At 43.9% G+C, this 12,900-nt stretch overlaps 1 protein-coding gene across 2 annotated transcripts; it reads right to left on the bottom strand.

Moving 5' to 3' along the window:
- Positions 1-1,500: 1,500 nt before the first annotated feature.
- Positions 1,501-5,362, bottom strand: LOC125535615 (uncharacterized protein At5g39570-like). Of its 2 annotated transcripts, none has more exons than XM_048698674.1 (6): positions 4,304-5,362; positions 3,982-4,161; positions 3,050-3,193; positions 2,697-2,873; positions 2,363-2,542; positions 1,501-1,849 (listed from the first exon to the last, which is right to left on the bottom strand). In XM_048698674.1, exons 1-6 carry the CDS (start codon positions 5,102-5,104, stop codon positions 1,781-1,783), a joined length of 1,551 nt encoding a protein of 516 aa, XP_048554631.1. In that variant the 5' UTR covers positions 5,105-5,362; the 3' UTR covers positions 1,501-1,780. The 2 variants fall into 2 exon arrangements, with proteins under 2 accessions (XP_048554631.1, XP_048554632.1); XM_048698675.1 differs by having other exon boundaries at positions 2,363-2,539; positions 4,304-5,358.
- Positions 5,363-12,900: the final 7,538 nt, after the last annotated feature.

Here is a 12,900-nt window from a genome sequence, read left to right as displayed (position 1 = left end):
CAGAATGGTTGCAAAGATTTGACCTATAGAAAACAGTAAGCCACAAACACTAGTGTTAACCATAATCCCCTAAAAAAACTAGCGTTAACCATAATAGGTATTCTGTTGAGTACCCTATATGGGCCTTGCAGATATCCAAAAGTGAAAGCTTACCTATCATTTTGATTGCTCCCCTAAATGCGTAGTCATCTGCAAGTCTTACAACAGAATTTAGCTGCCTACTTTGGTGTCCCCATTTTTCTTGCTTCATTATTAGGTTTTCCAAGGATGTTAATAAGTCCGAAAACTCAGCGTATGCAATAGTTAAGAACAAACAGTTCCTAGATAGGCAGCATGTCCTACATATCGTATTCAGATGTTCGGGTGTCCATAGTTTGCAGAGTACTGAAAGCTACATCCCAACCAAATCCTGCAGATTTAAGGAGACAAACAATTATAGTCGCAGAGATGTTTGCTTACGTATAATAAGGAAGTTTAACAAAAGGGTCATGACAATGCTAATGATTCCAGCTACATAACAGACCACAGGGACGTAGTAACACAACAAAACTCCGGATCGGATGGGGCATGGTGGCAAATGTAGAACAATTCAGCGGTGTGCAAATCCAAAACAGCACATTTGGTTTGAAACTCAAGTCCAAGTTAAAATCACCGCAAATTGAACTGTTTGACAGTCAGAAAGTTTCAACAATTAGCCTACATGTTGTATATTCATGCCAATTCAAGCTTGTGGTACTACTTTGCTTTCAAGTCTGGAGCCCTACTTTTAGCACTGTCTACGGAGAGACAAGATGAGAGGAGAGCGTTTACGGAGAGATAAGATGAGAGGAGAGTGTTTACGGAGAGACAAGATGAGAGGAGAGAGAAGCTGAACGACAAGAGCTAACGAGTCCAAACAAACTGAGGCCTGGATAGATGCAACATTTCTGTGTTAATACTGGTGAGTTGGGCAATACTAGTTTCTGAGGATTTCCACAAGTCCTTCCGAGTAGAGGGTCTAGGCCGGGCTTGAATCTGGTCGGTTGTCCGACAGTAAACTGCAAGGAGGTGTTTAGATGAGGCATTTTTGTGACATTGTTCAAATCCGAATAGGTATCCGCTGAAGATATCCTGTGAGAAGAACTTAAAGTAGTGAAGTTGGTGTCAAAAACCTCAAGAGTTTACTAAGATTCAAGGCTATTCACAAGCATGGCTGACCATTAATGGTTCTAGCACACAGTATGTCTTACGCAAGGAAAAATGTATAAATACCATGATCAGATACATAGCACAAAATGAAAATCAACAGCAAGGAGAAGTTTGGACGATGCATTTTTGTGATATTGTTCAAATCTGAATAGATATCCAGTAAACATATCCTGTGAGAACAAAAATGAAGTAATAGTGTTACAAACCTCAAGAGTTCACAAAGGTGGCTTACCGTAAATGGTTCCAGCGCACAGTAGGTCTTTGCAAGGAAAAATGTATAAATATCATGATCAAATACATAACACAAAATGGAAAACAACAACTTTATAAGTAAATGCAACTAGGATCAGCAATGCGGTTATTACCTTGCATTTTATGCATAACTAACACATATTTGGTCGTACATAATATCGTGCAAAAACAACTTACTACTTACACTTTTCCTATGACACGGTTTACTACTTACATTTGGCCAAATAAATTAGATCAAAATGTCCATACATGTGATCCTGAAGTGAAATTACAACAGTTATTTCGGGACGGAGGGGGTATATGATATTTTGATACTAAACTGAAATTACAACATTATAGACTATACAGTATATGTTGAGTATTCTCCAAAGGGCCAGAAGGAGCCATTCAGATGGTTGCAATCATCAACCTGCAGGTTAAATACGGTAAGCTATTTTGCTCCACATATACAGGTATTAACCATACAAAACAACTCATTTTTCAGTTGCAAACCTAAAAAAATCCTGGCAAAGCACAAGAAACAACATGACTTGTTAAATTGTTAAAATGACATAAACCGAGTTGTCTTAACTGTTTGCTAGTCACAGACAGAAAATTAAGCAAAAATTATTAAACAACTAACGCTATTTACATTAAAGAAAATCTCCCACGTAAAGGGATAGGGAAAAATCTGAATTCTACGATTCTATAGTTGCCTAAAGAGATACAATTGCGATAGCAACAGTAGACAATATGGCTGAGAGTTTGCTTACAACAACAGGTTCTCGCAGATAAGGATTGCTTTGCTAGAAAATAAGCCTATGCCGGCACATTCAGTTCACAGGGAAAAATATGTCGCAGAAAAATGTAAGTGTCCAGCACTGCAATTTGATCTATAACACTGACAAAAAATAATAATAACAATACACGCTCTTATGCTTACTGATTTAGTGATTCCAGAGGTATCTTCAGAAAAAGCATTCCAGTTGCTCTGGAAATTTTGTTCTAAGGAGACATTCTCATCACCGTAAGATTGCACATAAACTTCTACTTGCTGAGGATAGGAGGAGGACGAGAATATGCTTGCCATGCCTCCGTATTCACCAGATCCGAAAGCATCCTGCTAGCCAAAACAATGAGTTAACAAAGAAAAGATATATTAGCTGTACTCTGAATAATCAGTCAATAATCTGTCAATATGACAGTTTTATAAACAAACAGGTCTTATATCAGTGTTGTATCAGTAGCATCTCAAATATGACAGGAGTACACCTTACATTATCATACTGAGGAGTCACCTCTTCTGCGGAGTCCTGGTAGTATCCCAAATTCATCGACCAAGAAGGTTGATAAGCTTCAACTGGGCTGTCAGGTACATATGCATAGGGCTGTATCTCACATGACTGTGTCGATATCTCCGAATTATCAATATGGTTGGTATATGTTGAGAAATTCTATATAAGGATCAAAATATTATGTAGTTAGCAATTATGAGAATATAGAGAAACATATTATATTTTCACGGAGGCAAATGTAGTCAGCCTGGATAAGCAAATAGATGTATAGCAACTACTGATGTATCAACACAAAACTGAAAGCGCTAAGTAAATGACATTGAAAGCTAACAAACCTCGTGGTACTCCAACTTGTGAGAATAAAATGTTTCCGGAGGTTCAACCTGAACATGCAGTGGTTGTTCACCAGTGTGCTGATTGTAACAATAAATAGGTTGAGATGAAAATGTGCTTTCTATGCCATAACTGGGCAAAACCTCCTGTATTGAAATTGAGATGGGGTTTAGATGTGAAGATAACAAGCAGTCAAGCAGTATAGAGTGTAAGTCATAAGTAACTAATCATAGATTGGGCAGACTATTACTGGAGCATCTCTCTCAAACATATAAAAAATCTTCTTGCTTTGTTTTGTGTGACTTGTCTAATGATCCTCCATTGAAAAGATTAGTCATTCAGGCAGAGCAAATATATGTGCAGATGTGTAGTTAGACAACACTGATGTGCCTGTGGCTACCTCATTCAGTGAAAGATTAAACAAACAATATATATGACCACGTTAAACAAACAAATAGTACAGCTTTAGGGTGTCCGTTCACTAAATCTTTGATTGTAGCAATATATTGGTTGAGCTGAAATAGTACTCTCTGCACCATAACAGGACGCTTGGGTGAAACTGAGATGGGGTTTAGATGTGAATATAACAAGCAGGGACAGGTCCAGGTGCAAGTATAATAAGTAAACGAATCATGGATGTTCTGAAAAAGGAAAGTGATGAATCATGGACTGGATTGCCTACTCTAGTTACTGAAGCATCTTTCAGGCATACAACTCATTGATTCGTTTTGCATTTCTAGTTTAATGTTGCTCTTTATAAAGGTCAAATTAATCATTGGGCAGAGCAAGTCAATATGCTGACAACACTGAAACTGACCAGCACAACAAAGTTATTAAAACACTTATACATAAATTGAGCTGAATGCGCACGATGACAACTGGTCACTAGTTAACTGAGTGGCTCACACTTGGATCATTCAGAGCTGAGAAATACCTGATACCGAGGTTCCTCCTCTCTGTAAACATCCTGGTAGCTTTGATTGGGAAACCAAGTAGGTTCATCCGAAACAGCATCAACACTGTAAGACTGTCCGTAGGACGCGTCATACGAGCCATACGTAGAATGGGCGTATGCATACGTATCCTCTTTTGCATTGTCGTACGAAGATAGCCACTGTCTCCGAGTACAAAACAATTAAGGAATCGGTCAATATATAATACTGACAGAGGAAGATAAATACTGAAACATTATAGTAGTATGCCAAGAGTAAACTAAAGCATGATATACTGAAGAATGATGCGGTGTATTTCCTCACATTGCTCTGCTCGTGCGCCTCGCCGGCGTCGTGCCACTGCACATTCCCAATCGCCGGCACCTCGCCGTGGTCGTGCCACTGCACATTCCCAATGGCCGGCACCTCGCCGTGGCCGTGCCACTGCGCATTCCCAGTTGCCGGCACCTCGCCGGCGTCGTGCCACTGCACATTCCCGATTGTCGGCGGCGGCACCTCCACGACCACGGCGTCCTCCACTCCCCCCTTTTTGTTGGCGTACACGGGGACCCCGTGGCAGTCGGTCCCGATCCGCCGCTCCCCGTACCCGTCGGCGTGGCCGAAGAGGAAGTCCAGCCCGCGCATGCACTGCCTCCAGTAGTCGCGCGGCCCGCCCCGCGAGTGGCAGCAATGCGACCCCGCCGCCAGGTACGGCCAGCGCCGGAACACCTCCGGCGTGGGGTACACGGGCGGCCACCGCGGCGCGTCCCCGTAGTCGTGCGGCTTGGGCCAGTAGAACGGCTCCGCGACCGGCACCGGCACCGCAACCGGCGAAAAGGGCGGTGTCCTCGCCGGCTCTGGCGATGGGGCCGGCCGAGGCTTCGCGGGCGAAGCTGGTGCCGGCTGCGGCGTGGCGGGAGCAGGAACAGGCGCGGGCGCGGGCGGCCGCGGAGATGGGCGCGCGGGGGCGCCGGCGGGGGAGGAGACGGGGTAGCACGTGGAGGTGGAGGGCGGGAGGGGTGCGCCGTAGGTGGCGGCGATGTCGTAGCCGCCGCCGTAAGGGTGCGGGTTGTACTCGTAGAACTCGTCGTCGTCGATCTGGCCATCGTCGTCGGCGGCCGCCATGGAAGAGCGGTGGTTAAGGATGGCTGGGGGCGTGGGCTGGAGTGGAGACAGAGTGGGGTGTGTGAGAGCGAGGAGGCGAAGTGGGAGCAGACGAGTGCATGTGCGGGGTGGGGGGTGGCTGGTGGCTTGTTAGTTTCGGGTGATGGCGACGGCGAAGCGGTGACGGAGGCGGCGTTTGGAAGCCACCGCACGGTTGGGACGGGAGGAAGATGCCGCCGTAGCATTATTGCGCACCGAGTTCGAGGGCGTGCGACGAGAGTGGGACAGTGGGTGAGGTAGAGTGGTACTCCCTCCATGGAGTAGGTGTGTAGGTGTGTAAAGTCATCGGCTGGTCGTAATGGCAGTATAAGGTTGTGCACCGTGATTAAGATGAAGGAAAAAACAAAAAAACTTAATTTTTTTTCTAATTAATAACATAATATGTAATGAATTAACCACTGCATGTCGTGTTTGATAGCTCAAATCATTTAAATCATGCATGACCCGCGTCTCTTATTGTTTGATATGTCACGAAACAAGAAACGAGATGAGAGTTAATGTACCGTACCTAAGTGCTAATGTCGCCGCCGTAAGGGTGCGGGTTGTACTCGTAGAAGTATTTGATTTTCGTAAGATGACTTACACACCTAAACGAAGGAAGTACAATAGAAGTAATTTTTTAGTGGTATGACACCAGAATCAAAGTCACGGATAGGTAGGTATGTACTTCGGCCAGTCAGTGGGCCAGCGGGCCAGTGCTATGCTCAGAGCATCTCCAGCGGCCACCCAACACGCGGCGCGCTAAAAACGGCGCGCTAAAAAAACGTTTGTAACGTGTCGATCGTCTGTTTTTGCGCGGCGCGGAGCGCTGGCTCCAGCGGCCGCTGCAAAGTTTAGCGCACGAGAGTAGCTCTCGCAGACGCTGCAAAAATGCTGCGTGCGCGCTTTCGCACAAACAACATATGCACTTCAAACACAACCAAAAAAATCGAACACAAATAAAATAAATCAACAATAGTTTAACAATACAACATCAAGCGCACAAATCATGATACATTTTGTCGGTCATTTCATGCCCACCACTCCTCGATGAGATCCTTCTGAAGATTATCATGCGTTTCGGCACGTCGAATGGCATTGATAGGAGGCAACAAAACGGGCCACCCTGGCAGCCCTCCACCGCACTCGCACGGGATGTCCCAAGAGCTCATAGTGAGAGTAGTCTACATCTTGGCCACGCTCATTCTCGATGATCATGTTGTAAAGCGTTGATGATGTACCAAAGCATCTTTTGATCCCAAAATCTAGCCGGTCCTCTCACAATAGTAAATTGGGCTTGCAAAATCCCAAAAGTTCTCTTCACATCTTTTCTACCCGCCGCCTGAGCATTGTGGAAATCAAGATTTTTCTTACCTTCCGGTTTTTTCAACGGCTTCACAAATGTTTGCCACTTTGGGTAGATGTCATCCGCAAGATAGTAGCCATAGTTATATGTACGGCCATTTGCTACAAACTATACCGGTGGCAGTTCACCATTTGCAATCTTATTCATCAGTGGTGACCGATTAACAACGTTGATGTCATTCAAAGATTCAGGTATTCCAAAAAAAGGATGCCAAATCCAAGTCTCTTGATCGGCCACCACTTCAAGCATTATAGTGAAACCCTTTTTTTTGGCCACGCCATGCCTTAGGACAATTCTTCCAACTCCAATGCATGCAATCTATTGAGCCAAGCATACCTAGGAAGCCGCGAGCTTTGTTCATCTCCAGTAGCCTTGCGGCGTCTTCGGCATTGGAAGATCTCAAATACTCCTGGCCAAACACTTGCGCAATTGCGACTGCGAAGCGCTTGACACACATGATGGCTTGACTCTCACCCATTGCCAAGTGATCATCAACTAGATCAGCGGGGATACCGTATGCTAACATACGCAAAGCGGTTGTCACCTTTGTGAAAGATGCTATGCCCGAGCTCTCTGGCGGCATTCCTCCTTTGCTGAAAAAACCGATCATGGCTCGCTAGTTTCTTTGCAATGCGCCTGAACAACTCGGTGCTCATCCTAAACCGGCGCCGGAAGTACGATTCGGGGTACACGAGAGGATCCGCAAAATAGTGTCTGATCAATCTGTTGTGGGCATCGATCCTATCTCTTCAAATTTTCTGCCGACCCATAACCGAACCACCGTACTTCGGTTTTTTATTGACGTGCATAGCTAGGATCGTTGCACGATCCTCATCCTCTTCCATATCAAATTCTTCTTTGGAAGAATCATATGACAAACTCATCTACAATGTTTAATTTAACCTAGGCTATAAAAACTGCAAACAACATGCACCAAATTCATGTAAAAAATGTGAAGCTGAAGCAATACATACCTTGCAAGCGTTTTGTCGAATACCTTGCGGGCGCCGAGCGGCAGTGGGCGGCCGGACGCTGTTCGTCGGAGGAATGCCGTGCGCGACGGACGGCGGCGACCAGAGGGAGATGGAGGAAGCAGCGGCGGCGCGGGGATAGGTCAGGGAAGCGTCGGAACGGTCGCCGGAACAAATGGGGTGGCACGAGCGGCGGCGGCGCTAGCGGCTGGATGGGGTAGGTAGAAGTTGCGAGCGGGCGCTCGAGTGTCCAGCGCGCGGGAGCGGGCGCAACAAATAATCGGCGCGCGATGGCGTTTCGGCCCGCGCGCTGAACTAGTTATGCCGCGCGCGCGGTTTTTGTGCCTCCGATGGAGCGCCCGGAGCGGTAACGCGCTCGCAAAAAGCACTACTTTTGCAACGCGGCGCTTATATAGCGCGTCTGTTGGAGATGCTCTCAACGATCTGGGCTTCAGGGCTCACACCTAGTAATTCTAGAAGAGTCCTCATATCTGTTGGATCGTGATAATAATCGCTATTATTGTGACGATTTTGGCAAAAAAGAGAATAATTTTAGTAGAGTTGTTATATATTCTCAACCTCTATAATGCCTGTGATCATGACGATTTTGGTAAAAAAACACTCCAACAGAGTCGTCATTTTGACAAGATTGCCATAATTTGAACTGCCCTCCATATTCGCCTCTCCGTGTGCCATGGACTTTCGCAACGCATTTTTAAAGCGCTCTCCATCCATGAAAAAATGGATGCACGCGCTGAACGCGAAGCATCCTAAGAGGAGCTCCGCCTCGACCCCTCTAATCATCGCGACCACTAAGACCTGGGCCCCCATGGTGTTGTGGACGAAAATGCTAGACCTACGTACTGTTGCTATGTAAACTTCCTTTCCCTCCAACTAAACATTCCCCCTGATTTTTAGATGGGCCCCGCCCTCTCTAATGCCAATTAAAGCCTGCCAAATCATCTCAGATGTAGCATTGCTCCTTTGTGGAGGTTGTGGTGCGCAACTCCACCTTGCCGTCGTCTGGCTTGTGCAAGCAATAGCAACAGCTGGCATACTACATGGCGAGCAACATGGTCCAACGCAGGGGGTCCAAAATAAACATGGAACTTGTAGACAAAAGCTAAAACAAATCCTGAATTTATAATCCCGGAAATCAGCACACCGAACTCACTGATCCCGGTCTATTTTGAATCTTGAGCCCGTTTAGCTGTTATTCACTGATGTGGAAAGTCAATCCTAGGATTGTTGATAGGTTGGTTGGACATTAAGACGAAACGGGCCGGCCATTAGCGCAATCACTCGTGCTGCTATGTTTTTTCTATTTTATTTGTTTCATTTTCTTTTTTTGTTATTTATTTTCGTAATGACAATAAAGTTTTAGTACTCTTGTAATAAGAACAAACATTTTTTTAAACTACACAAAGCCACTTGTCTTTTATAAGGAGCGATGAAAATTTTTTACTCCCTCTGTTCTAAATTACTCGTCGCACAAATGGATGTATCTAAAACTAAAATACATCTAGATACATCCATACCTGCGACAAGTAATTCAGAATGGAGGGAGTAGGTGACAAAAGAAAAATTCGCTGTCAGTACTTCGCACGACACGAACTCTGGTTCTCGCATTGAGAGAGCGACGACCCCAGCTAGCCACCGGCCCCTAAGGCTGCTCATGACGCTTGGTAGTGCGCATTCCAGAAACATCTGTAAGGAAAATGCGACGCAATTTTTGAAAATCCAAACATTTTTCAGAAACATGTGAACAACTTTTGGAATTTCGAACATCTTTTAACAAATTTAAACAATTTTTGAAATCACAAACAGTTTTAAAATTTTATACAGAACTTGGGAACTCCAAACAATTTTTGAAAAACAACGAACATTTTTTTAGTTTGTGACAAAAAATAGAAAACATGAACCTATTTTTAACTTCTGAACAATTTACGAAATGCGTGATCATTTTTTGAATTTATGAACAAAATTTCAGAAAGCAATTTTCTAAAAGTTTGTGCATATTTTTTCAGGATTAATTTTTTCCCCTTTTTTAACAAAATATTTCGAAGAGTGTCCGCTTTGTCAAAAATGATTGTGTTTTAAAAAATTGTTCCTTTTTTCAAAAGTATTTGGAATTTCAAGAGGTGTTCGCACCTTAGAAAATGCTTGGGGATTTAAAACAAAATTGTCTGCTCTCGAAAATGTTTTCGGGCTTCAACGTATCGCACTAGTAGTTGTCAACTCTGATTATCTAGCAAGTGGAGATCGACTGCGCCAAGTCACAAGTTCGACTCAGCTAGTGTGTATTTTTTTGGTTATTTTTACGTCACGCTTACGGAAAAAAACTCCCTTTGCGCCTAATGGGCCGGCCCAATCACGTTTGCAGCAAACAATCCCGATAGTTGATCTGCCACGTCGCAATCCCTGTTTGGGAACACCTTCAAGGTTCAAAATAGATCGGGATCAGTGAGCTTGATGTGTTGGTTTCCAGGATTACAAATTTATGGTTTGATTTAGTTTTCGCCAACAAGTTTAAGGTTTATTTTGGACTTTTTCCATTGGGGGGGGGGGCACTCGCCCTGGAGCTCGATTCGGCAAGTAAGAGCATCTCCAGTCGTCCCCCCCCCCCCCCCCCCCCCCCCCCCCGGACTAGAAAAAATCGCCGTTTGGGGGCGAACCGGCGATAACATCGGCATGGGGGCGATCGGATTCCTAGCCGCCGCCCCTAGGTCGCCCCAGACTCCCCTTTCTGAAAAAGGAAATCGACCAAACACAACATAAAATTCGTCCAAACTCAATGATTTCATTGATATTTGTAAAAAAACTAAAAAACATAAATTAAAACTAACTAAAAACGACATTACTACGCCGCCACCCGCCTTTTACATGCCGAGGAGCCTGTAGAACCGGGTGTAGTCGCCACCGTCGTCGTCGTCGCTGATAACCCACAAGTATAGGGGGTCGCAACAGTTTTCGATGGTAGAGTATTCAACCCAAATTTATAGATTCGACATAAGGGGAGCCAAAGAATATTTGAAGGTATTAGCAACTGAGTTGTCAATTCAACCACACCTGCAGATTAATTATCTGCAGCAAGTAATCAGTAGCACAGTAATATGATAGTTTTGATAGTAGTAACAACAACAATAGTAATAGTAACAATGATAACAGTAATTTAGTAGCAAGTGTAACAATGATGATAGTAGTAGTAACTTAGCAAAAACAATATAATGAATTCGTAGGCATTGGATGATATTCATCATGTGACAATTATAACCTAGGGCTATTCGGCATTAGCTCCAGTTCATCGATATAATGTAGGCATGTATTCCGTAAATAGTCATACGTGCTTTATTAAAAAAATTGCATGACATTTTTTGTGCTACCCTTTCATGGCAGTGGGGTCCATATTGGAAACTAAGGGATATTAATGCCTCCTTTTAATAGAGAACCGGAACAATGCATTAACACATAGTGAATACATGAACTCCTCAAACTACGGTAATCACCGGAAGAAGTCCCAGTTATTGTCACTCTGGGGTTACCGGATCATAACACGTAGTAGGCGACTATAACTTGCAAGATCGGATCTAAAACATGAATATAATGGTGATAACATAAATGGTTCAGATCTGAAATCATGGCACCCGGGCCCAAAGTGACAAGCATTAAGCATGACAAAGTCATAGCAACATCAATCTAAGAATATACTGGATACTAGGGATCAAGCTCTAACAAAACTAACTCGATTACATGATGAATCTCATTCAACTCCTCACCGACCAGCGAGTCTATGAAGGAATTACTCACTCCCGGTGGGGAGCATCATGGAATTGGCGATGGAGAAGGGTTGGAGATGACGAAGAACGAAGATCCCCTCTCTGGGGAAGAACAGGGCTTGGCGGCGGCTCCGTCTCGTGGATCACGATAATTCTTTCTCCCTGATTTTTCTCTCCGAAAATAGGATTTTATAGCGTTGGTTTCAGGGTCTGTGGGCCACCAAGTGGGCACAACCCACCTGGGCGCGCCCCTGGCACGCCCAGGTGGGTTGTGCTCACCCAGGTGCCCCCCTCTGGTGGGTCTTGGCTTCAGAAATTCTTATTATTGATATAAAAATCCGCGCAAAGTTTCGTTCCATTCCGAGAACTTTTATTTTTTTCGCAAAAACAACACCATGGTAGTTCTGTTGAAAACAACGTCAGTCCGTGGTTAGTTTCATTCAAATCATGCAAATTAGAGTCCAAAACAAGAGGAAAAGCGTTAGGAAAAGTAGATCCGTTGGAGACGTATCAACTCCCCCAGGCTTAAATCTTTGCTTGTCCTCAAGCAATTTAGTTGATAAACTAAAAGTGAAAAAGAAAAAACTTTTACGAACTCTTTTGCTCTTGTTTGCATAAATAAGCTTAAACATCATCCAGGTTTTCAGCCAACATTATAACTAACTATGTCGACAATAACTCTTAAAGATTATATTAACTCATATCAATGACATAATCAACTAGCGAGCAATAATAAGACATCTCGAACGGCAACACGTTGTCAAAACAACCATGATATAATATGACAATAGTCGTATCTCTTTAGCTCTTTCTGAGACCGCAAAACATAAATGCAGAGCACCTCCAAAGTCCAAGCAGCGACTAAACATTGTAATTCATGGTAGAAAAGATCAAGTCATGATGCACCCAACATTAGCTACACACAATGCATAAGTCATGACAGTTGTGCTCTCTCAGTTTCTAGCACTTGTTTTAGAAGGTGATGACACAACATAGAAGTAAATAGATAGTCCAATCGCAGAGGGAAGCAGTGATTTGCGGAGGTGCCAGAGCTCAAAATTTTAAAACAGAGATAAATGATATTTTGAGACATGCACCCTTCTCATTTACTTCACGACTATCAGTTATAAATAGCTCCCATGCTAAACAAGCTAGTGGCAGTTCCCAAGCGATAAGAGTAAAGGTTTTGACTCCATTGGGAGTTTTTGTTTGATTATTCGAGTGATTAACTCTTTTTGTATTTTGCAGTTTGGGACTGGGCATCCCTAATATCGCCCTTTTCTCGTGCGATGGCGAGTAAATAAACACTCGACCTGAGAATAACCCGCTTAGCATGGAAGATACCGACTACCTCCTGTCGTTCCATGAATGATCCAGGCACAAAAAATAAATATTTTTAGAAGTTTTTAGATGTGGCACATGCAAATTTACTTAGGACGACAGGATAATACCGTATATAGGTAGGTATGGTGGACTCATCTGGAATAACTTTGGGTTCAAGGTTTTTGATGTACAAGCAGATTTCCCACTTAGTACAGGCGGAGGCTAGCAATTAGATTGAGAAGCGGCCAGCTAGAGAGCAACAACGATCATAACCATGCATTATGCATAAGTAACATTGGACACTAGCATGAGTAGGATATGAGCACCATGAACATAAATATC

The sequence above is a fragment of the Triticum urartu genome, chromosome 2 (genome assembly GCF_003073215.2).
Source record: "Triticum urartu cultivar G1812 chromosome 2, Tu2.1, whole genome shotgun sequence".
Taxonomy (NCBI): Eukaryota; Viridiplantae; Streptophyta; class Magnoliopsida; order Poales; family Poaceae; genus Triticum; species Triticum urartu.
This window is presented reverse-complemented; position numbering and strand designations above follow the sequence as displayed.